Raw genomic sequence first — 24,049 nt, forward strand, 5'->3', positions numbered from 1 at the left:
TTTTATATCCACCCTACCTATTAACACTTGTCCTCGGTAATGATACTCAAGTATGGATCGACTAGGTTAAGCGCTATTCCTTTACCTTCCTAAACACATCGAGGAGGTCTACCTCAATTCAATATTATCTTATCCAAGATCCAGGGGGTAGGCATATCAACGATATACAGAGGACGATGATTATCGATACCGACATGCCGGAAGAGATGTGGCCGTATGCGACAGACTCTGCTATCTACATCTACAATAGGCTAGTCAATCCGAAGACCAAGATCTCACCGTTCACACACTGGCGTGAAGAGCTAGAAATTCCAAACCCAGAGCCCTCGCTGAAGCATCTCAGACTATGGGGATCCACTGCTTACGTTCACATTCCGAAGCCTAAGCGTGTACAGGCTAGGCAAGCAGCACCTAGAGCCTGGAAAGGTATGCTTGTCGGCTATGAGGAGGATGGAGGTCACGCTTTCAAGGTATGGGACCCTACCGCGAAGAAGGTAGTGGTGTCTCGTGATGTTGGCTTTCCGCAGCCAGGCGATGAAGACGACATGGGACCGACGCCGGTGCAGCCTGCACCCGGTCCTAACCACAAGGGTCCATCGACCTCGGGACACTTTACCTCGACTCATTCGGAGACATCTCAGCCGTGCACAACCTTGAATCAGAGGGCGGCCGCTGAAGGCCTCGAACCTGCAATATCCTGCTCCTCCCGGTCTGCAACTAACTGTTGGTTCCAATGAAATCATTACTACTGCTGGTACGCAGCAACCCGCTGTTCGCCAGTTTCCTGTCACCCCTCCGTGGCGCCGTGATAATGATGGAAGGTTTCCTCTGGTGGTATTCAGCAGCCCCACGCCCAGCAATATTCTGCTCGTCCGCAACAACTGAACACCAGTTCGACAAGAGGCCTTCCTGCCACTAGCAGCCCACAGCCCGCTGCCCGCCAATTCTCTGTCACCCCTCCCTGGCGCCGTCACCAGGTTATGCCTCCTCGCGAGCAGATTAACGATGACAATCTGCAGCACCCCAGACCCGTCAGACCCGCCCTTCGGTTCGAATAAAAATCTTCGCCATCGCCCAATTGGACCCAGAAGCTGGCGTTACCGCTCAAGACATCAAGTGACAGACGAAGGCATCTTTTACTGCCTCTGTACGATGGCACCACACCAGAGAAGCTCACGCTTCCAAGCCGATTTCGACCAACACGGCGACATCCGCACCTCCCGTGTCCCGTTGGACCCCCCCCAATGATTGTGTGGGCCAATGGCTTACCTTGGTTCCCGGTGTACAAGGCCTTCTACGTCCTCCGGTTGGAACCCTGTGTCGTACCTCGTTGGTAGGAAGTACCGCTCGAGCGTCAGGGGGTTTTACATTGGCGCCGCGTTAGCTCCACCGGCCGCTGTCCAGGCCAGCCTGGGGGATTCCCTGACACAACTGACCCTCCGTCCTTTTGACTCCGCCACATACCCGGATCCCGACGCCACGAACGGCCCAGTCGATCTTATTCTGGCCGCGGGTGAGGGAGGGACCTGGCCGTCGCCGCTTAAGACGATACATGGGACTGCAAGAAAGCCGAGGCCACACACAACGTGTACAGTGACTGGATCGCCGAGTACCACGCGCACAAAGCCAGCAGATGTATTTCACCCGGAGTCACTCACTGCACACTCAGTCTATGATCACTCTACGCTCACCTTCACCTCTCTTCATCCTCACCTATCTTCACCACCTGTCTTCACCACCTGTCTTCACCACCTGTCTTCACCCTCAGCTATCTTCATCCTCACCTATCTTCACCCCACCCAAACAACATGTGGCTTCAATCACCGTGTCCTTACCTTTGCGCGTGCACACCTGGTGCTTGACGTGTCTGAGGGTCTCGGTACAAGACTGGACCGACGAAGCGCACTCTTTCGCGTGAAAAGAATAACCTTGAGCGTGAGAAGGAGGGCCTTGAAGAGGATATTGAAGACCTCGGACAGCAAAATAAAGGCCTTAAAGAGGAAATGGACCGCCATATTAGCACCATCATGGATTTTGTCGACGATAATGACAAGGTATTAGGCAAGGCTGAAGTAGTCTCAAATTATTTCGGCCTTTCGTCGCTCAATGCTTTGCCGAAACATCTGATGGGAAGAATTGTCAGCATTGCAACAAGCTCCACAAGCCTTGTGAAACGGTATGTTTCCGGGATCGCTTTTGTCCCTTTTCGTTGGCGATTCGTACTGACAACACTTAGGTCCCCGAGGGTGTCGAGAGAAACCGCGATGAGCTTCTTGCGTACCTTTCGTGGGCTCGTGAATTTTGTTCATCTAGTTTTCAGCTCTTGTCCCCTAAGCATCGCGATCCACCCCTCCACCCTTCCGGGATCAATCGAAGCCCACTTGGTCGGCAATCTAAAAGCTAAGCTGCTGATTGGCATGGATGTCATGGGGCATGAAGCCTTCCGGCTAGATCTTGACGCGAAAAAAACTACGGAGCTCCTCATGTATGGACATTGAGATCCCCATCGCTATTCACACCAAGCCGCACCATGCGGCCCAGCGTGGGACGACTCTCAAAAAGGAGCCTCAATCTCAAGCTGGCTTCAAAAAGCAGGAGGGGCGTCAGCCAGAAAGCCTTGCTCAACATGCATCTGTGAGTTACCCATTCCACTGTTGGATCAAATCCTTGAACACCTTCCTGAGATTGACCGAGCTTGTTTGTCTTGGCCTGCTGCGCATTCTTCTGTCGTCCCCCTTGTGGCTAGGTCACCTCGGACACCTTTTTTACACCTTTGAGGGTCCAGAACAGTTCCTGGAGGAACTGCGTGAGGAGCACGGGTATGTTCCATTCTTGGAGTGGATCATCCATGTGCTCTTGCGTAGTTTTGCAGGAGACTGGACATTGTTCGGTTGAGGGCAACTGGCACCCAAAACTTCCTCATATTGCTGCAAGGCAGGAAGCTGGCAAGTCCGACGATTGCCGCTTCACCTGCACAAACCCAGTTACAGCTGTTGCCGACCCTTCGGGGTCATGTATGATGTCTTTGCAGTTATGTCCCTGCCTTACCCTTACCCCAACTGATCAATATCGTATTCTCAAATACGTGCAAGGAGAGGGATACAAAAGTCATACTTGGGATTAGCCTAGACGTTGAAAATTGTCATGGGTTTGAATCAAAGAACTGGATAGAGACAGCTATACCAGCAATGTTAGTTACATGGTTTCTCCATTCCAGATTCCCTATTGTAGTGAGATTCCTAGAGGATTGCCTCTATGTCTTGGGAGTATCGTTAGAATTAGAACTAGAAATCAAAGCGTCATATGTCACCCTTCGCCTTGTGGCAAATGTCATATTTCTGAGTTCACATATAACGCTCTCTCGAATAAGTACTCCTCTCGTCGTCTAGTCATTTCAGACGATATAAGTGCATGAGTGCCCCTGGACTCCGCAATGATTTTAGTTTTACATCATAGTCCAGTCGCTGGCCGTGTTTCCCAGGTCGAAATCGATTGCCCAAGACATTAGATCAAAATTATCGTAATCATCCAGATTGATAGCACCAATCTCGCCAGCTCCATCATCGAGGGGACTGTCAACATCAGTGGCCAGAACTGACATCGGGCTCACGTCAGTGCTTGTCGCGACATCTGGAGTTGCCTGAAACTTTGATGTTGCAAACTTGTCCAGGATCTTGTCCAACTTCTCTGTGATGGCTTTTGCAGCCTGCAAACAGAACGCTTGATTTCTTTCCCGGGAACTGGCCACACTGTCAAGTTGCGATGCAAGTACTGAAAGATTCCGAATAACAGCCGGCGTCTTTATACCAGGCGGAAGGACTCTTGAAGGATCTTGTGTAATATTTTCTAGCGCAGTCGAAAGGACTGCGGCAGAGGGCAAGCCGCAGGACAGAAGCTTCACCCTGTCAGCTATGCAAACAAAAAGATGGGACGGTAAGGGAAAGGAGTGCGTACGATGAGAGGCAAATCATTGAAGGTAAAGGCACCTTTTCTGCGAGAAATTCCCATTTGCACAACTGTCTCCAATATGTTTGCAGACACATCAAGCAGTTCGGGAAGCGGAGATGAGCTATCTTCTCCAAGGAGGTGGTATATCTGGAAATGGATTTGGAGGTAGGCCAGATGAATCTTTGCATGCATATAACAAGTGGTAAAAGGCATGTCAGATTCCCAACAATCCTGGGTATACCTCAGGTGGGGAAGCAGGTTATCCCAAGTCTGACGGCATTGAGAAGACAGATCTCTAATTGGTTGTCAGTGGCAATTCAGCATCTCTCCGATTCACGGTTCATACCTGAGCTGGGCAGGGTCAGCTGCCTGTGATGCTTGAAAATGGTATTCCACAATTCCTTCCCGAAACTGACTTAAAATATATCGTAGTCGAGCATAGGTTGCTGCCCTAAGTTTCCCATCCGTGTTCCAGCCATCTTCTGTGAGTCGATCTTTTGCTTCTTCTAGTTCCTCGGGGGTTTGAGCGAAAATTTCATCATCTGACAAATCGAGGGGGAGCTTGACATCAACATATCGAGAGGTAATGCGAGGTGGTAGATTGAACACCAGGCCGAACATTTTCTCGAGATAATATTCAGTCACAAAGCATCTCCTCCGGCATTCTGCAAGGAAAAACGGAGTTCTCTCGGGGGAATATGTCGCTTCTCTGTTCAAGCCCAAAGCCAATAAATCCGTTGTGAGATCGCCCACCAAACGCCACACACCGAGGCCTGGAATCAATCAGTCTCCCACCATCAACAAAATTTGCATGACGTGACTCACTCGCATCTCCTTCAAGAAATGACCTGAGCTCCGCATTTTCATTCGCCAACCATATGATGACGTCGGTCGACTGAGGTGCAAGGTCACGAGCTAGTCGTAAGGCCAATGTACTATACCAAACCATGTCTTGGACAAATGCGCCATCCTTATCCTCGTCGCGGTCAACGAAGAAGACCGAAGCACGGGCAGCCATAGTGTACAAAAGACCGATAGTCTCGACCCGAAGATTCGCGCCACAAAACAAGGCGCAGAAACCATGCAGGTCTAAGGATGGGGTGATGATGACCTCTGTAGAGGAAGAGAGCAGCACAGTTTCTGATATCTCCGAGATATCGCCCAGCTCGACTTGCTCTCCTTTTTCTCCAAGAATATGGCCCGAAGATACCAGATCCGTACGGAGGGTGTCCAGGATTTGCAGAACGACTGGTTTCGGTACAAGTGCGTTATGCTTAAAAGAGTAGTATTGATGGAGACACTTCTCAATGACTGGGAGGTATCTCAATTGAGACACGATCTCCTTCATGGTGGCTAGGTGGGCCTCATAAGCTTTGCTGTCATGCGAGCCCGGCGTGGGTGTTTGTGGCAGCGTGTCAGAGACGGTCGACATGAAAGGCCATGTGTGAAATTTGGGCGGACCAGCCGCAGACCGTCCAGGATGGGCCTGGCAGCCTTTTGTGTTGTTCCTGCTCCATGATGGCGTAGCAAGGGTTGATCGGGGTAGCGTAAGCATGGTCGGTCTTCGTGCACTCCGATTTTTAGATAGAGGCGCGGGATGGTAATAGCATCGAGAGTCGAGCCCACGACGCTGGCAGGAGGCACAAATTGGTTTGCCATGATCACATCGACTTTTTCTCTCTCTACAAGGTTCACATGAGGCCAGAGCACGATTGCGCCTGGTTGTCGGTGCTGACATGTTCCAAAACGTGGTAGGGCGATGTTGCCTGTATCTCCATGTCACGAAACTGGACCCACACTAGTATGCATTCAGTACTTCTTCGTGCTCGCTTTCCAGGTCCACTGGATTGGAATTGGTATTCTGCAGGTTCAGTAACCTTGTTCAAGTGATTTTGCTTGTTTCACTAGGGATATTGAGTCATAAGGAGCAATTGAGAACGAGTTCTCGCTGTCAGAGGCCTATCACGTGGGTTTACTCCGGTACAACGCCGGTAACATAATGCGTATCGGCCTTGTATCGGCATAGTTGACTTCGTTACATACATACTAGTTATGTACCTACCTAGGCATGCAGATATAGTGTCATCGCTGTAGTCCATTTCGCAATGTTGATGGCAAAACAGGTAAGGAGGGAGCTAAAATATGAATGTACTAAAGCTATAGATTCTAAGGAAAAGAGAGAAGAGAGCAAGATCTAACAATAGTCACTGTATAGTTATCGCAGCCTTCTTACTAGTTACCCTTACTAGCCAATATACCATTGTGTGCTTACGATGTGAAGCTACTGTATCTAAAAAATGTAAAAGTCCATTTCGGTGTCACGATTCTCCTTCTATCTCATCTAACCATTGAGCAAGCACTTGGCAAGGCCATTTTCCTTCCACGTCCAAACTTTCGAACCTCTTAAACCCCTGAGACTCATAGTATTGGACCAATTTGCCGTCACCACCTGCATAGCAATCTACCCGTAGTAATGAGACTCCAGCCTTGCTGGCAAGATCACGCGCATGGTCCAAGAGGCGCTTGCCAATCTGATTGCCAGCACATTGGCGATCCGTGACTAGTAACCGCACGTAAAGCTCCGGCTCAGAGACAGGTGTCACATAGGGCGTTCTCTCTCCAAGAGCAAGCGCACCTACGATGACACCGGGAGCTTCTCCATTCATAGTTTGGGGCTTTATGTTGGAGATTCTATTTTGACATAGAATGGGCGTGTTATTCGCAACCTTGATAGCGAGCCAAAGACCATGGCCGGTTGTTGCAAATTCTCTGAGTTGTTCAGTGCGTTGTGGATTCTCAGAAAACGGTGCTGCTCCCCACTGCCCAGTTCTGTCGTGCGATACCAGCCATTGGACTGCGGTATCTAGAAGGTGGAGGACTGCCGGAACGGTGTCCACTGTTCCCCGCACGATAGTCATGTCGTGGACTTCATTGTTGATTGTGCTTTGTAAAATTTTAGTCAGTATCTGTGAATGGCCTTTCGCTTTTGTTCTTCACTTGATATTGTCCGCTTTTGATCTACCTCTTCTTGGGTAGGCGCTTCGAACAATAACACACTTACTTTGATGCCATCTATTCAAGCAGTCTGAAGAGATATTGTAAGTAATCTCAGTAAGCTCAACAAATTTGAAGTTTTTGAAGACGGGGCGTGAAATCTTTGGAAGATTGCCGAGGTTGCTACATTAAGGGGAGATGGTTACATACATACTAGTATGGATACATGTAAATTACATCACCTTGGGATGCAACGGTGGCTTGACAACTACAACATATATATATATATATATATATATATATATCTACCAAGGTTGTAATGGCGTAACTGCTGGATCAGCATATGGGTGTCCCCTTATTCTACTATCAGATGTACAAGTACCGTGCAATGGCCTCGAGGGCTTATGAGGTTCAACAGTTTCGCGGATAAAACACAAATCTGTATCCTACTATGTACATATATAGAGCTGTATTTCTTTTTCTAAAATACCTAGATATGATGTTTACGTGAGTCATGACCGAATTAAATAAGCTCCGGAGGTCAGGGCTACTAAGCCAAGTTAGGTAACTGTCTAGCTTCTGTCTGTTATATCTAGTCTTACTCGCTATCATCTCATCAGTAACCTTTTAACATAACACATCTATTTCATTTTAATCCTATCAAAATGGAGCACGATTTACTCTTCATCGTCGATGCATCAACTTATCGCAGCTGCTATCTACGCTCACTAACCGCATCCCTCCCTGAGATAATTTCATTTTCCACTCAAACTAGATGCTTTACACGAATCGGAGTTCTAGCATGCTACGGCTATAACTGCGATAATGTCCTCGAGTGGTCAGGATGGCTGAATAAGGGCGAACAACGACACTCGCAAGAGAAACAGCCCGATCTAGTCGCTTTCGCCAAAAGACTCCGCGCGAATAGGAACACCGAGTCCAAGAGCGCTATCAAAACAGCTCTCGCGAAGGCCTGCGAAGTCATGCGCTCGAATACGAAAACACTAATTCTTCTCTATACTGACAAATGCCCTATTCCAAACGTGCATTACCCTGGAAAATTCTGCAGCGGATCGATGGAGAAAGCTGCACTATTAGCCCCGGAGTCTTACTCTCGGTATGGTTTCGCATGTATTGACTGGGTGTCAGCGTGCAATACCCTTCGAGATGGACCGAAACAAGCACAGGTCTTTACTATCCTCCATAAGTTTGTGGAGGAAGCGAATGCTGCCTGGTATATATACCTATCTACTAGGACAGATGGAGCTTGTGTGCAATTAAGGAGCGACCTAAAGGGGGACATTGCAAAGGTGATAGTTGATTTGCTTCTATCATGGATGGAAGTGGAGAAAGGGCCTTCTTCTGTCAAGGAAGCCCAAGAGGATTGTCTCGCAGACCTGTTACGCTATATCTCGGTTACTGAAATTGACAGCATTGAGAATGAGCAGGATAAAAGCACGTTTCCATATTTCGACACCGGGAAGTGGATATACTTATATGGCAATGAGAACATCTCTAAGGTCAGGTTGACTACGGATGTCATGAAAGAATATGTTCCCAAAAAGACCGCCCCTATGCCAGACTTGGCCGAAGAGATCACATCTATCATCAACAGTGTCCCTGATACAGAAATGTATCCATGCGCCTTCCTTGACCCTACATTGGACTTCTCACACAAGTGGCATGATTATGCACACGATGGGACCAACAGGCCTGTCTCACATATGACCCGATCCGAGCTTTTACAAATTGGCCGATCTTGCAACCCCGGTGTTCTTCGGCGGTTTGGTGCTATTCTGACTAGGATGACTGTCATATCATCAGCGCGTGAAATACCCGACCACATCTCTAGCGCTGATCCCGATCCTGTGGTCAAAATTCCATTGGTATTGATAAAGGAAAAGTACAATAGACAGTTCTGGAAGGTCCTTCTACACACCGTTGAGCCAGGGACGAAGCTGCCGGCTCGATCTGCCGCTCTCCTTGCTGCTCTCAGTCTGCGAATGGGAATCGTGCCACTGATGAAAGTAGCAGAGCAGGAGATGCTCGCATTCAAAGACAAATGGAACGACCCTTCGATACCTCAAACATGGACTCTCGGATGCTTGACACTTCTCATTGGCTCTGACGAAGCACACCAAAAACAGCAGGAAATGAGTTTGACCGACAACCGATCCCGGATCTTACACCCTACTGACAGAACGTTGTTTGACCGCCTAGTTACTTTCAAACGTCTGGAACAGCGTACTTGTGTTCAACTTCGAGCTCGAGTTAGGCGGATAGCAGACAAAACAATCGCACCAGTCGGACCACTAGTGACATGCAGAGAGTGTCAGTATCCCCAATCCGTCACCTTAATGGGCTCCAATGGAAAATGCGGTCTATGTCTCGACTCGTATGTCGATAAGGAGCGGAAGAATATGTACACAGATGCCACTTCCACGGCCATCTGGGTCGAATGCTCCTCTCGATCCTGCCGTGCCCAATACGTTGTACACAACCCTAATGGGTTGAGGATGTCTCGTCCCGCGAAATGCTACTACTGTCGAAGCCAAGGCAGCCAGGATAATAGCCCGGACCACGTCAAGCAGGATGAATCACCTGCCCCAACCGTGCAATGCACTCTGTGCTTAAACCGCATGATCTGGCCCGAAGAATACAGGGCCTCGTTCAAAGAATGGGATTTCATCTGCCCCTTGTGCACTTCGGGCTATGAGCTAACAACAACGCTCGAAGTGACACCACAAGAGCTGTTCACCGAGAACAAATTCTCTTGGTTCATCCAAGATGCAAATGGCTTGGAAGTATGCTTACAGAACGGCTCTAACTTCTACCGTAGCGAATCCATCTTCCAAATCATTACTAGACTGGGCAGCGAGGGCTTCCTTTCCAGAATCAGGCTTTTCCCTTCACCTGAACCCGAGCTACGCTACCACGGAAAGCCCATCCACAACTCCAAACAACTGGTCTCAACCCTCCAGAAGCTCGTCGCAGACGACAAAACGAGTGACAATAAGTGTTCGCTGTGCTTCGACCAATGCGGAAAAGTTTACCCAGCCTGTGGACGAGATGGCTGCCCCCAGCGAATGTGCTTCACTTGTGTGGAACGATGGCACAAGTGCAACTCTGCAGGCTGTGTGATTAATACTGAGATGCTGGGATGTCCATTCTGTCGCCGATACCCGACCCCCCGCCTATTAGCGAAGTATGGGATGTTGATCCATTCAGTTAAAGATATTGGTAAAGCAGTCCGTGATAAGAGAAAGTTCATTTACGCATGGTGCTTGGAATGCGCTACTGCCAAGGTGGTGATGGAGCGGAGCTGTATGCCTGAAAAACCCCTTGAATTGACGGGATGGATTTGTGATGAGTGCCTCCTGGAAATATTCAGGAAAAGTAGTGTCGACGTGAGCACCGTGATAGAAGACACATAAGGTAGCGAGGACATTAATCGGACGCCTCCGGAATAGGTGATTAATTGTTGGATATTTCATTTGCGAATTGACTGAACTAGCTACCTTGCAGAATAAAATTTGGTTTCAAGAGTGCCACCCTTTAGCTCCAGATTAATATGGCCCAAGAAAAGGAATCGCAATTAAAGAAACAGAGTAGTGAATGTGAAGAAATCTCCGATATAGAGATCTCCAGCGGCGTCAGAACAGCAAAAACCCCGCAAAGAAATCACAACGTTGGAAAGGATGGAAAAGCACAAAACATCAGGGGGTATGGGTAATGGTACAAAAATAAAGGGAAGTCCAGGGGCCGATGAGAGACATAGGGGGAAAACGAATGAGACTAGTAAGGCGAGTTGACAATGTCATCCTTGCCAAGACGACTGCTCCATCCGCTGCGCGCACGCTTTGGTGTGGCCGGGCCAGCGATACTCTCACGAGTAGGCTTCTGGAAAGTACGCTTGGCGACCATGTTGACCTCGTTTGGCAGAGCAACGATCACATTCTTGTCAGAGCCGAACCGGAAATTATCAGCCATCACGTTTTCCCCATACCGCTTGATAGTGTACGGGTCCTTGCGGTTGGCAATAACCTTCTTCATACTCCATGTAATGATGAAGGGGCCGGTAGAGGTGACGATGCTGGTTTCCGTTGAGTCGATACCAGTGTTGAAGCGGGCCGTGGTGAACGAGAGAGGCTGCTTCGTCTCGTGCTGGAACTGGGCAACGTGTGCGGGCTGCAAGCCAAGACGGCGAGGCTGAGGCTTCGAGTCCTTCGCGAAAGCACGCTCGAATCCAAGCTTGCCCTCGTTTTTCCCTTCTTTTTGAAGGGAATCAATGAGGAGAAGGTAGGTACGGCAAGTTGCCAGCACCCAGCGTCCATCTGCAGACACATCAAGACCGATGATCGGCTCACCGAGAGCCGGGATATGAGTCTTCGCATTGATGCCAAGACGGTCGAACATGCGGATGTCACCCTTGTTGGACGCGACAGCAAGGTATCCCTTCTCAGTAGTAGCCATAGCCGAGAAGTCATTCTTGCTGGCGTACTGCTTCAGATCGGAATCGACAAGCTTGTTTCCAGAAAGACGAGGATCGATGCGGTAAAGGGCGTTCTTCGAGACTCCAACGAATGGCTGCGCGGCGGTCATTTGCGCGAATTTCTGCGAGTTCTGTCAGTTTGTCCAGAGACAGATTTCAAGACACGATAGGTCACTTACGTTTTCGGGAGCAAACGTCTCCACGGGAATATCGTCATGGACTTTCCATTCGTCGACGATTTTGCCGTACTCCAGATCCATCTTGTACAGCGAATTGGGATCGTCCCCATTCTGGAGAATCATGTTCTGATCCTCAGCATGGAGCATGACCTTCTTGGGGCTGAAAAGGTTGCCCTTGGGGGTCTCGACTTTTGAAATAGTCGTGGAGAATTCAAGGTTGTTGTGAGCGGTGTGCTTGAAGACACCAATCTTGGATCCGCGCACAACGAATGATCGATCATGCTTGTAACCGACTGCCAATTGCGAGTTGACGTTGCCATCGGCATCGCGCGTGACAACATCTTCTTCCTCCTCATCGCTGTCGTAGTGCTCACTGCGCTGAGCATCGTCCTGGTCGCCATCGTATGTCTCTTCCTCTTCTTCTTCAACTTCTTCTTGGGGTTCGTCGGCATCCTCCATGGTAAGATCTTGGAAGGCATCAAGGACATAATCTCGGTCATTCTCCTTGACCTTAGTCCACTTCACCTCATTGAGCTGTTCCCATAACGCCTGCATGAGACCCTCCTGGAAACGTTCTTCCGAGGCTTGGTCCTTGAATCGCAGGAGCCATGAGTAGGCCGAACCATCCTCACCGTAGTGGTTGAAGATAAAGGAAAGATATTCGAAGTTGAATACGGGATTAATGTCGGCCACAACGGCCTGTCCTAACCACTCCTTGTCCTTGCCAGAAATCTGGAGCCAGTACTGCCAAGTACCGACCTCCGAGACAGTAGCAACGATGTCCGACTCCTGGAGCACAAAGGTTCCGGTGGAAAAGTCGAACAAGTGCAGCTCGGCATTTTCCTTGCAGAGGATCTCTTTGGCTTCGGGATGGGCCGCAGACGGCGGGGCAGTAGTCGGTTCCTCCTCGAGAGTGGCAGTCTTGACTTTTCCTTTGGATTGAGCATATTCCACGTCTTTTGCCATGGCTGCAGCTGAGTCTTCTGCTGTCAAGGAATTTCTAGTCGGCGAAGAGACCGGACTCGCAGATGGAATGGGCTTCTCTTCGTTGTATGAGAACTCCTCCAACTCCGCCTCGGTAGCCTTCTGCGCGCTGCGGCGGTGTTTGCGTTCGTACTGACACTGGAGGGCGGCAAGCTCGAAAGTGGCGACTTTGTCCGATGGGACCGAAGAATCACAGATGAATTCAAAGAGATCACCAGCGTCACCACTCAGATCATCCCAAGCCAATATCTTTGCGCCTCCGTCGCGAACTTCAGACCGAAAGTGGAGGGTTTGGTCCAGAAGGAAAACCTTCTCGTCCTTATCTAGGCCGTCGCCCGCGCCTTGCTCGCCGTCGTCGTCCGCGAGTTCTTCCTCGCCCTCTTCATAGGCTCTCTGGATTACAAGCTGGTATTGAAAGTCCTGGCCGGTGCGTCGGATCGTGGCAGCAGCGTCCTTGAAGATAAGCTCAGAGTAACCTTTGGGCGATTGTGGGCGGACCAGATACAGCTCGCCTTGGGGGATTTCGATGATGGATTCTTTCGAAGCGTCACCGAACAAGAATTTGCTCACTGTTAAATTCAGAGAAGAGGAAAAATTAGTTTACTAGTTCAAAGAGGCAAAACAACAAAAAGTGTCCTGATATGGAGGGGTTTGGCGGGGCATGAAAGGCGCGTTGCTTACCGTTGCGGAGCATAAACATGGTTGCGAGGGGCAGCTGCCAAACAAAAAACCCGAGAGGCAGTTGAGGCAGTTGAGAGGAAGGGAGGCAAGAGTAAGTGAAGGGAAAGTAATATGGGAAAGAGCGAAAAAGAGGTAGACACAGTAGCAAATTCCCTTCTACCTGGATGAGGAGGGTAGAGTAAGAAGCAAAAGCCAGTCCCTCCTGTGCAAATAATCACAATGAAAATCGCTTCCGTCATAGATTCCCAAATTGTGGCTGTGGTGGCTGGTTGCTTAGGTAAGCACTTTCCAGCCCTGGAGGGCTATGCCGAAATAGGCAATATGCTTTTCTACCTCCATGGATTCACGTTCACTGTCTTTTGAAAGGCTACACTTGGAAAATTCCATTCCACAATTAAGCCTTTTTGACCTTTCCAGCTGTGCAGCTAACAAGCTCGGAAGGAGGAAAAAATTTCTATATAACCAGACATCTAGAAAGGCTACTTGAGAAGACTACCTAAAAAGACACTAAAAAGACGTATAATAAGACCATCAGAGAAGACTACTCGAGAAGCGTATATTCATTTCGCAATCGCTGTCTGCCTTCCTTTGGGCGTTGTAGATATGTACAAGGTATTCTTCGGATAGCTCAAACTATCGCTTCTCTGCATTTTCGTCCTCGCTTCCTTCCTCCAACGCTGCGATTTCTTCCAGTTGCTCCATCTGTTCTGCTTCCATGTCTTCCTCGTTCACATCTTCATCACCATTCTCGGCGTCGTCCTCGTCCTCACCCTGAGTTCCCTTCAAAGCTCCGCCTTTCCGAGTGGGAATAACCTTCATGAACGCCTTGCCCCAGTCACGGAGCTCCAGCCATTGAAGCATGATCTCGATGACATGGTTGGTGGCCAGTACCGGACGATGGGCCATTTGAATGTACTGCCCGATAGGCAATTTGGCGGTTTTGATGCCCTTCGCAACCGCCTGTTTGTAGCAAACTGCCTTGTATCGGTTTTTATCCACTAGCGCTCCGACAATATAAGTGCTGTAAGGCTTCAGCTCGGTCAAAGTATTCTCACTATCACTACTGAGGTAGATGATTTCACCGTCCTCGGGCTTCGCATCAGTTTGTTCAGCAAACGGTCCAGCGAGTTGACCTCCTCGCGGGGCTGCCATATCTTCTTTGGCCAGCTCGCCAGCACGCACAAAGTCCTCCTGCAAAAATCGGACGCGCTTCCAGTTCTTGTGTGATGTCAATATGGTGTCGAATCGCTCTTTCAGTAATTTGTCAAACGACGAGAACATCATGTGTCCGCTGTAGGGTGCGCGGCTGTTGTCCGAGTATGAGCGCGTGAGCTGGCCGGCCAGTGAGATGCGCTCTCTATCAGACATCAGCTCATCATAGCCACAATCCATCACGAACGTCAGAGGTATGAGTGTGGACTTGATGTGCTTGGCTTTCTTGCCTCGCCACAACGCCCGTAGCTTGTTGACAGCTTCCTCGTCGCCTTTTGCCCTTGCCTCCTCAATCATAGCCTTGCGACGCTCTCGCTTTTCTATGATCTTTTCCTTTTTCTGGGCCTTCTGAAGTGCGCGCTTTTGCTGGTGAGCTTCCGCGCGGCGTAGTTTCTTCATTTGATTTTTAGACATAACAGGCGCGGCTGCCTCCGCGCCGTCTTGAGTTGTAGGTTCATTGTCCGTCTTTGTATCTTTTTGGACTGTGAATTCCGTCAGATCGAGAGGTTCGTTGCCAATCTGAGCGCTCGCAGGCTCCGGTTCTTTGCCGGCAACATCACCAGCTCCAGTCATGGCAGGGCCGAGCACCTCGTTGGTGGTATCTTCGTCGTGGTCTAGTTTGGCTAATTTCCGTGGCCGCTCTTGCTCCTCCATCATGGTCCAGTGGAATTGACAAGCAAAAAAATTAAAGGTGGGCTGTCCACTGTAGATCAAAAGTTCAAAAAGCGCCCGCCCCGAAACTCATCAACCAATGACGTGCGCCGCAGCCCTCATTACTGTGCAACCCTCACGTGACCCTTCAGACCCAACTTCTCCAATCGTCACAGCGGCTCCTCGCTATCCCTCCAAGCCCTTTACCCGCTCATTACCGTCACAATGCCTCAGGATATGCCCCCAACGGGGGGCTACGCTCAAGTCCAGTACAAGGTGAGCCACACAACCCAGTTTCCGGACCCCTAATGGCCCTGCGCACCCAGCACACAGACATCCAAGCTAACGGTCTCGTTTCTTACTCTCTATAGCGGAACATCCCAGCCCGCGGCTTCAAGCCCGCCTACTACATGATCGGCATGCACGTCATCATGGCCTACGGTTTCTACAAGTACTTCCACGGTGTCCGTGAGCAGCGGTACGTTTCGTCCAACAGGCTCCTTCCCTGACTCCGAGCGTCCCGAGAGAACCGCAATTGAACCCCGATACAAACTCGCTAGCGGGAGGAAGAAGTGAACTCAATGACTGATGCGTGTTTGACGGTAGTGAGCTCGCCCGTGAGAAGATGTGGTCCCGTTTGCACCTCACTCCTCTCCTCCAGGCTGAGGAAGACCGCGACCAGGTCCGTCGGCACTACGCCGACAAGGCGCGCGAGAAGGAGCTTCTCGGCACCGATGCCAAGGTCTACAACTCCGACCGGTATGTTGCGTAAAATCGCACTTGGACGCTATATCATTTCCCGGATTGATTCTAATTTTGCTTGCCTTGACAGCTTTATCCGCCCTACTTTCGCCTATACCCCCGCCAATCTCACTCAATAGACAGTCTGACAATGTCAATGTCACACTTATTCTGAGCGATATTGTACCTCCGTTCCCTCCTTTTGACTCTGTATGATGCTGGTGTTTTGGGATGCTTGGTTGGGTGACCCCTTGCCTCCATGGTATACGGACTGAACTGGGCCTTTCTGATCGTTGCGGGAGAGCTAGAAGCATTGTGGTGGTAGTCGAGGTAAACTGTCTCGAAGCCATTTCGAGGAAAACATTGTAGATATTACTTGCCTAGTGAAGGGTTTAGTTCAGTCTTTTGCAATATGTCTTATTTCTTTGCTCGTTCAAGATCTTCATCTCGTAGTAGAAACACAAAGGCTAATATGATGGAAGGTAATATATTTGTGGGTAATGGTATGTAGTTTTATGATCTCATCTCTCGCAAAGCGCCGCTGCTCGCTAACCATGGGGGTTGTTGATAAAGCTGCAAAGCAGATCCAGACAGAAAGGGTTGCAAAAATGTGGCCGGGCCGCAAATGGTGTACAGAATGGAGAGGTGGACCATCCATGGTATGTAAAATGAGAATCAACAAGCCGGACAGCACCACAGTATTTCCCAACCTTTCGCAGCCCAAAACGCAGATGATGCTTGGTCTACCCAAATAGATCAGCCACACCACCAAGATCGGGACCATCGTTAATATCGACTCGGTGGTTCTGCTGCTGGGTGTCCATCTCATTGGTCATGTATCTCTCCTGCAATGCTGAGCGGGCCTTGCGACGTTCCTCGCGAGAACCTAGTATCTTCCCTTGCTCGGCAACACTGATGCCGCGCAAGGGCTCAAGAAGCTCCAAGACTAATGCGCGCTGCTGTCTTGGTGAGGTAGTTTGATGAAGTGCAGACTCAGTACTGGCCACTTTCTCTGCGCTAATTCCTGGCAAGCTCAGGAAAACAGCACGAGGAGTCTCGCTACAGAAGCCATAGAGACACCAAATCGATGCAATTAGCTGGGCAAGGTCCTTTTGCATATCAACAAAGTATGACTCATGTACGGATGAAATGCATGCTGTGAGGACATCAGTACATATGAATTCGCGGATGGTCGCGATGGTTGGGGTGTCCGGGGTATCATTCGTGGGGGCGAAGTCTTGCAGAATTGACCGAATTACGCGAGTGATAATGCTGCCGCTGCGTGTATCGCGCATACGAAGAGCGTGCGTACAGAAAAGCATGACTGGCTCAAAGATTTGGGGGGACGAAAGGACAAAATGGCGGATAGAATCAGAGAGGTTCGGAGTCGGCTGGGGTGCGGTGGGGTCCGATTCAGTCCCATCTGGGTCTGAGATGTCACGTTCCGTCAGTATCGGGTGGTTTATGCTTATGAGTAGCCGGCGGGTCAGGGAGTATTTACCACCTCTCTGCGGATCGAATAGACTGGCTACCATGATCACAGCAGAGTAAGTCAACTGGCGAAGGACACTTTCGGACTTCATCTCCGTCGTGAGATCTCCATCCGAAATTCCGTTCCTGCGTTGTTCAATGATTTCCCATTCTGTGGTGACTTTGCGGTCAATGTTGGTGAATAGAGTTGACAACATGGGGGGCAAGAATTGGCTGCGGAACTGCACAGGGCAGTCGTCAATCAGACAACGCGAGATGTTGAGGAGAACCGAGAACTGATGGGAGGAGAGATGCGGTGAGTCAACGAATAACGCTTCGGATAGGGGTCCTGGGAGTTCGGCGAATCCATAAAAGTGCTCTCGCATCCTGCTCATGCTGAATAGCATGGAGTAACATGCCTCGCGGACAGCTCTGACTTTTCCTCGGACTGATGATGCAAACCCTTCAAGTGTAGACTTCGACGATGTGATTCTGGCATAGAACTCATCTCGGCTGCCGATAGAAATACCAGCCTGCCAAAATCGATCCGTGAGGATACGTTCGACTACTGGTTGCATTCCTTCGACCATGTTCCAATTGGCAGGGTTATGGAAGGCATGCGCGTTTCTTGAAGTTGAAAAGTTAGCTTGATTGTACGGGTCTTCATTAGCATAGGTAATTACCTGACAAGCTGCAGCAAAGTGGGAAGAATGATAGGGATCAATTCGTGCCACATCTGACAGGCGGTCGCATAGGCTGGCGAGGACTTTTTGACTCGGTCTGTAGAAACAGCCAACATAGTTTTGGTGCCACGCAATGGCAATAGCTAGAATATAATGGGTCAGATGGGCCCTCGCACAGGAAAGTAGGTTCTACTTCTTACCTGGAACTTTCTGGTCATCTCTTCCTGGACTAACCTTCCTTCGTTGTCCAAGGCAACCTCAGACCAGTCTGCCAGTTTCTGTGCTTCTTTGGATTGCATGTATGGACCAACATTTTCCAATCCGAGCATATTGCAAAAACCGGGGAAAGTGGAGCTGCTGTGACGGAATTGGTCATCTTGCCACGCCTCTTGGATGGGTTGAAGGAATGATGCGAGCCGATTTTGACGCAGATAAGGGTCTGCATTGATTGCACGTTGCCTGCATTGAGTTAGTATGCGGGAAGTTTGACGGAAATCTGGGATAAGACGAAAAGTTACATAATAATGAGCAAGATAGAAGTCAGTTCCATTTGCAACTTGTCATCGATGCGGTTAGCCAGTGTGATCTCTTTGATCTTTGGCTCAAGAAGATCATAGAAAGTCTGCAAAGAGCACTGTTAGAGAGTGCTGAACGACCAGGATGTAAGAATTGACGTACATAGAAGTAATCGGCATAACGCATAGCTAACCGACGAAGTTCGGAGCTTGCCAGTCCATGAAGTTCCTTGACAGCCTCGGAATACAATGGGTATTCAGACCGATCTGGTAGACGTGACATGAGAATGTGCTCCAGAACTTTGAGTGCAAATCCTTGATGATTGTCCAAGGCCTTTGAGGAGATGTCGACAACTAATTTGATGACCCTTTGTTTCAAAACCGGATCCTATTGCAAAGATATGAGTGGATGAAATTGCTTCGGTTTGTGCAAAATGACTTACCTCGAAGGACTTTTGCATTAGAGTTGAAGCCCAGTTTTCCACCGCATGTTCTAATTCCATTCGTTTAGACTCCTGTCAGATATTAGCAACTGATTATTCATATTCCTGCTTCATCCACTTACATCACGTTGGGGTGCTTTTCCATGCGCCGAAATCCACTTGTTGTAGCCCTTGATGACAGCCTCTACCACTGCGAATTGAGCATCCGCTCGCATGAGAGGAATCGACGACTTGCTGAAAGTTGCCACTGTAAATTAAATGAGTCGCTTAGGCCATAGTTCGCTAGATTGTTGACACTCACTGCTAAATGGCTGAACGCCGTTATACAAGTTGTCGAGGTTGGTGTCCACCCGGGCCAGGATTTCCCGCACCGCTTCTTGGGGCCGCTTGAAGGTGATGGTTTCGATGATCGAAGAACAGTAACGGCGGTAGTTTCCAACAAATGCATGTCGTTCGGGGACTGTATCAATATCCTCTACTAAGAACTGTACCGTGGGATCCTCGGATTCAGTCGGGAGAGACTCCCAACGAAGAAGCCTCTGGGTGCAGATGTTCAAAAATTGAGGAGTTTGTTCTACCACGAAGTCCAGGTTACTGATTTTTGAGTTTTGTAACAGTCTGGACCAAAGATGCAAGCAAGGTATGGAGACCGTCAAGCTCTGGTGCTGCATGATGTTGACCATGAATTGCAGGAATGGCGGCAGATTCAAACGGTCCATGGTAGAGACTAAGAACTTGTCATCTTCCAAGCATCCTGCAATATATGAAATCATCTCGGAAAGCTTTTTGGAGATAAGATATTTGGGTTCATCGACGTCGTCCGGGCCGACAATTGACCATTCGTAAAGCCGTTGGAGAACAACAAGGTACACTGGCTGAAATATCAGGCAGACTAGCTCCTGCGAGTCTTCACTGCCGATAGTGTTCCTTCCATAAAGCGCATGAAGTGCCTCGACCGCAGAGAGAAGCACCTGGTCATCTTGACAAGGCAAAGCTCGGAAAATGCTGGGAACGACCTGGGAGGCAATAACGCCTTTATAGACGGACCATGACAAGGCAGATCTCAAAGTTGCCAGAGCTTTTGTGGCCGCATCCCGAGCCTGTTCCGAGCTAGAGACATTCTGGACGCAGTTGTCAAGAAATTCGCAGATGCGAACGAGCCAGCCCTCCTGTCCACAGCGTGGAATGGTGGCGGTAGTTTTATCCCCAGTAATCTGCTCCACTATGCCTGCAGGGGTAAAAATCTCGACGAGCGACCGATTGAGCTCTCCTCCGCGAAGTGACGAGGCGGTATCTTCTCGGAAAAAGACATCCTCGGAAAGAGTCTCCAGAACAGCAAGTACCAACTCTTTGTGAACCAGAGATGCACCCCAGAACTGAACCAGGTTGGCATCCATATCCATCCAATCCAGCCCCCAGGTCTTCTTAGCAGCCTCGGTCCACAACTGGGAGATCTTATTCCGAAAATAGGCAGGGTCTTCGGGGCGAACGTTCTCGGCGAGCTGCAAAATCATCATGCGTAAATTCTTGGCTTCTTCGGGATTGGTGAAGTTGTATTGGCGAAGAACGTGATCGAGGAGAGTAAGACCGAAGTATCGTACAACAGGCTCATGCTCCATACGGGAGGCCAAGAGAAAGCCATTTCGAGCCGCAGCGTCAGACTCTTTCAGATTCTCCACGAACTGCGAAGCCTCCTTCCGTATATCGTTTGACGATGCAGGGTTGTGAATGAGTTGCAGGGCACGGATGATGTCGGCCATGCCGCCCTCCGACAACTCCTCCGCAGCCATATTGTTGACGCGTTCCAGAAGTACTTGGCGAACAGAAAAGTATAGTCTCAGTCTCGTATCACTGTAGTAGGCCGCGTCGCATAATCAGGGAAGGGTAGGTAAGACTCGATGGCCGTTGAACTCGTCCTGTGGTAGTTTAGCAGACGGACACCGCAACGGCCATCCGCACGCGCCACTCGCTCTTTCCGGGGGAGGGTGGTTCGAGGTTGAGGAGCGGACTTGGAGTTATGAATCGGTACTTTTGCAACGAAGGTAGTTGGCGAAGTAAGATCTCGAAAGGGAAGACTTGCAGCAGACAATTGGTGACTTGTCGGGCTGAGAATTTTCCCCAAAGATCAACAAGGGCACACCGCTCACCCATTGATGCTCCGCTCTTTCACATTTGCGGCGCACTGGACTAAGGACCAGGTGAAAGTGTTTCGACAAAAAGTGTTAGTTGTTAGTTAAGCAACGATTGCTATAATTTATCTTGGTTCTATGCTAATCTCTGCTAACCTACGTTGTTTTCGTGTCATCATAGCTGCCTATTACCCAAGCTATGCCCCTCATTGTTTATCTTATCTCGCATACCCCCGACGGTTATATACTTCGACCTATAGACCTGTCACATACGTTCACAATTTAGAATGACCTTGAATATCATTTGGAGAACCATCTGGTGTCTTTATTGAAATTCGAGAAGGCAGTGAAAACAGAAACAATGCAAGATACATATATATAACTAAGAAGCAATTGACCTCAAATTGGCAGGAACTTCAGCTCTTGAAACACAATTAGCAACCTTCTTCACATCATGACACACTCGCCCTTCTGGCATTGTTCCAGATAGCCGACGTCTTGGCCTCCAGGGTTACCAAACTCCCCAGGCTTGCGTTTTAGTCCCTCGATCTTGATATCCTGTTCTCCTTCGGCATGCCACCATCGCAGGCGCTGTAGCTTGGCACCCTGTATGTCCTGGACGTCAATGTCCCACTTGCCACCGCTGACTGTGACGACGATGTTACTCTCCGGGAAATGGAAATCGGGAAGATATATTTCGGTGGGGGCAGTTGCGGTGGTTGCCCCTTTAGCCGTCAGCGAGAGAGTAAACACACAATTCTTCAGGTCGAAAACATGGCTATCCAACTTTCCGCTGACGTAGGTTGGACTAGGGCGGAGGTATGCCTCCGCGGCGCGATAACCTTGTTGCTGCCGTAGCGGTATCTGGGAGCGCTCACTAGAGATCGAGGGAGTTGACAAAACACCTTTGAGATTACGAGGTCCAACATTTGGTTCTGCTTCTGCTCCGCTACTCTGGCTTTCGGAGAAGGCCGGGGAATTTGGATCCAGAGGCCGAGTGCTGGATCCTGCGGGCAGGTCTAGATCGTCGCGGGAATATATAGACAGGTCCTCCCCATTCCATTGGTCACCCCATTCGTGGTCATTCTAGCTCGTGTTAGTATACGATTCATGTTCTTGGGAGCAGATACGCATTGTTGTATACATACTTGTGTGACATATACCCACAGAGTAAAGCCATTAGATGTACTGCCCTCCAGTGCAAAATGATTTGCGTCCATAGCGCTGGTTTGGCTACTATAGTCACCGGTCTTGTATGCATATTTGTCGTCCATGTCATAGGGAATTCCAATTTCCGTAAACACCACCGGATGACTGCCCATATAATTCCGGCTTTCATCGCGGAGGAATTTGAGTTGGTCACGCAAACAGTTGCGAATAGCCGTCTCACCGACCTTAAGCGCAAAGGCAGGGGTGAGGTACTTGCCCCGGAGAACACCAATAACATCTACATTGTAGAGCCGGTTCCAATGTTTCGTTAAAAGAGTCAACCCATCATAGAAATGAACCGCATGGACCATGTTCGGGTCATCGTCAGTAGTGCCTTTGATATCAGGTGGCACCTCCATCACAGGTGGCTGGCAAAACATTATTGCGTCGGGCCAGATTCTTCGAATGGCATTTTTGTATGCTCGGTAATGATCCAAGAAGTACGAGTTGGTAAATTTCTCATAGTCAAGCGGCTCGCCCGTAGGTTTCTTTGAGAAGTAATCCTTCTGTAGAAGGACGTCTGTGGACGGGTCCCAAACTCCGTGCTGAGCCCAGATACACTCTCCAAGTTTCCACCCAGGGTCTCGTTGCCAGCCATATTGGTTATCATTAAAAGATTGGTCAGCTGGCAACCAAGCTATGACACCTGCCGGATCCACTAGATTTGTGCCAGTCTTGTAAGGTCCGAAGTTTCCAAATGCCCATGTTGTCTGTTCACAAGCCTTGCCTGAGCCAGTGAGCATTGCTTGGAATGCTGTCGGTGAAGTACCTAGTTGAAGTTGTTGCTCCGGCGGAATCACTGAAATGTCTTGTACACCAACAAGTCCGCGATGAGGCTCGTTCATACTCTCCCAGCCAATGATCACTTCGCCAAGATCACCCGCTTCATGAATTCTCCGAGCCAAAAACGCACATGCATTGATGAAGTGGTCCTGGAGATAATCTTGGATGTTCATCCCATCAATGATTGCCTTAGGAGCAAAGTCCCGCCCAGCCCAAAATAACGTAAACATGGTTTGACAAACCAGTCTAGTATAGTTTGTGCTCCAGATCATCTTAGGAAACTCCGCGGGGATGTCGTACGTGTTCTGAACCAAGGCGGCTTCCGTGTCTTTGAAGGTTCTAGGGTTTAGTCCCGCTGCATAGAGCGTCCACATCGGTGCCCCAGATCCTCCCGATAACCTAGACCACTAAGAAGGGGTTAGCATAAAGGTCGTAAGCTCTTTGCCCGGGTGATCACATGTACTCACCACGTCCTGATGGGGGTCCATAAACACCCAGAAATCATATTGTTTCGCTATCCGGAGGACTTCTATAGTGTATGCAACCCACTCATGGTCGTAAACTCCCGGTCCCGCATGCTCAATGGCTTCCCAGGTAAAGATGTATCGGATAGTGTTATAACCCCATTTCCGAAGGCGCTTGAAGTGAATATGGGCATCTTCAAGTGAGAAAGGCCGTTCAACAAATGAGACATTGTCCGCGTCAAAGAAGTTCTCGGCGATGTATGAGGGGACGTCGGGTGTCTTTGGATACTTCGCATCGGCCGCAACGTTTATCCCCCTTAGCGTAATTTCCCGATTGTGAGGGTCTCGAAAGGTCTGTCCCTCGACTTTCAGATGAAGAGGTGCCATTGTGGCCCCGGTTCTACCGAAGTTTGAGTTGAATGAAGTCGCGCGCCTTCCGGTGTTACGCCAAAAGGGCAAGTCAAGAAACGA

The 24,049-nt window shown here is 49.5% G+C and overlaps 10 protein-coding genes across 10 annotated transcripts; 3 read left to right on the forward strand and 7 right to left on the reverse strand.

The window, feature by feature from the left end:
• Positions 1–1,380: 1,380 nt before the first annotated feature.
• N7525_008815 (uncharacterized protein) lies at positions 1,381–2,015 on the reverse strand (the record flags this gene model as incomplete). The annotated part of the gene is made up of 2 exons (XM_061214507.1): positions 1,381–1,558; positions 1,852–2,015. The coding sequence occupies 2 exons, from the start codon at positions 2,013–2,015 to the stop codon at positions 1,381–1,383; spliced, it is 342 nt and encodes a 113-aa protein (XP_061068938.1).
• Positions 2,016–2,487: 472 nt separating this feature from the next.
• On the forward strand, positions 2,488–2,895 carry N7525_008816 (uncharacterized protein; the record flags this gene model as incomplete). The annotated part of the gene is made up of 1 exon (XM_061214508.1): positions 2,488–2,895. The coding sequence occupies one exon, from the start codon at positions 2,488–2,490 to the stop codon at positions 2,893–2,895; it is 408 nt and encodes a 135-aa protein (XP_061068939.1).
• A 550-nt stretch (positions 2,896–3,445) lies between these two features.
• N7525_008817 (fungal specific transcription factor domain-containing protein) lies at positions 3,446–5,503 on the reverse strand (the record flags this gene model as incomplete). The annotated part of the gene is made up of 4 exons (XM_002562880.2): positions 3,446–3,895; positions 3,955–4,243; positions 4,295–4,721; positions 4,774–5,503. The coding sequence occupies 4 exons, from the start codon at positions 5,501–5,503 to the stop codon at positions 3,446–3,448; spliced, it is 1,896 nt and encodes a 631-aa protein (XP_002562926.2).
• A 763-nt stretch (positions 5,504–6,266) lies between these two features.
• Positions 6,267–7,020, reverse strand: N7525_008818 (GNAT family N-acetyltransferase; the record flags this gene model as incomplete). Its single annotated transcript, XM_002562881.1, has 2 exons — positions 6,267–6,891; positions 7,010–7,020. 2 exons carry the CDS (start codon positions 7,018–7,020, stop codon positions 6,267–6,269), a joined length of 636 nt encoding a protein of 211 aa, XP_002562927.1.
• A 587-nt stretch (positions 7,021–7,607) lies between these two features.
• N7525_008819 (uncharacterized protein) lies at positions 7,608–10,376 on the forward strand (the record flags this gene model as incomplete). Its single annotated transcript, XM_002562882.2, has 1 exon — positions 7,608–10,376. One exon carries the CDS (start codon positions 7,608–7,610, stop codon positions 10,374–10,376), a length of 2,769 nt encoding a protein of 922 aa, XP_002562928.2.
• A 361-nt stretch (positions 10,377–10,737) lies between these two features.
• N7525_008820 (uncharacterized protein) lies at positions 10,738–13,297 on the reverse strand (the record flags this gene model as incomplete). Its single annotated transcript, XM_061214509.1, has 3 exons — positions 10,738–11,556; positions 11,614–13,166; positions 13,279–13,297. 3 exons carry the CDS (start codon positions 13,295–13,297, stop codon positions 10,738–10,740), a joined length of 2,391 nt encoding a protein of 796 aa, XP_061068940.1.
• A 614-nt stretch (positions 13,298–13,911) lies between these two features.
• On the reverse strand, positions 13,912–15,144 carry trm10 (tRNA (guanine(9)-N(1))-methyltransferase; the record flags this gene model as incomplete). The annotated part of the gene is made up of 1 exon (XM_002562884.1): positions 13,912–15,144. One exon carries the CDS (start codon positions 15,142–15,144, stop codon positions 13,912–13,914), a length of 1,233 nt encoding a protein of 410 aa, XP_002562930.1.
• A 150-nt stretch (positions 15,145–15,294) lies between these two features.
• On the forward strand, positions 15,295–16,022 carry N7525_008822 (putative NADH-ubiquinone oxidoreductase subunit GRIM-19; the record flags this gene model as incomplete). Its single annotated transcript, XM_061214510.1, has 4 exons — positions 15,295–15,417; positions 15,513–15,619; positions 15,748–15,900; positions 15,974–16,022. Coding segments are annotated over 4 exons (432 nt in total), but the record flags the coding sequence as incomplete, so codon positions are not given.
• Positions 16,023–16,625: 603 nt separating this feature from the next.
• N7525_008823 (karyopherin MSN5) lies at positions 16,626–20,783 on the reverse strand (the record flags this gene model as incomplete). Its single annotated transcript, XM_061214511.1, has 8 exons — positions 16,626–17,979; positions 18,036–18,178; positions 18,236–18,494; positions 18,554–18,657; positions 18,714–18,938; positions 18,994–19,065; positions 19,116–19,240; positions 19,295–20,783. 8 exons carry the CDS (start codon positions 20,781–20,783, stop codon positions 16,626–16,628), a joined length of 3,771 nt encoding a protein of 1,256 aa, XP_061068942.1.
• A 786-nt stretch (positions 20,784–21,569) lies between these two features.
• Positions 21,570–23,965, reverse strand: N7525_008824 (sterylglucosidase 1; the record flags this gene model as incomplete). The annotated part of the gene is made up of 3 exons (XM_002562888.1): positions 21,570–22,208; positions 22,271–23,521; positions 23,582–23,965. The coding sequence occupies 3 exons, from the start codon at positions 23,963–23,965 to the stop codon at positions 21,570–21,572; spliced, it is 2,274 nt and encodes a 757-aa protein (XP_002562934.1).
• Positions 23,966–24,049: the final 84 nt, after the last annotated feature.

The sequence above is a fragment of the Penicillium rubens genome, assembly GCF_028828025.1.
Source record: "Penicillium rubens strain IBT 27055 chromosome Unknown utg000003l_segment0_segment0, whole genome shotgun sequence".
Classification (NCBI taxonomy): domain Eukaryota; kingdom Fungi; phylum Ascomycota; class Eurotiomycetes; order Eurotiales; family Aspergillaceae; genus Penicillium; species Penicillium rubens.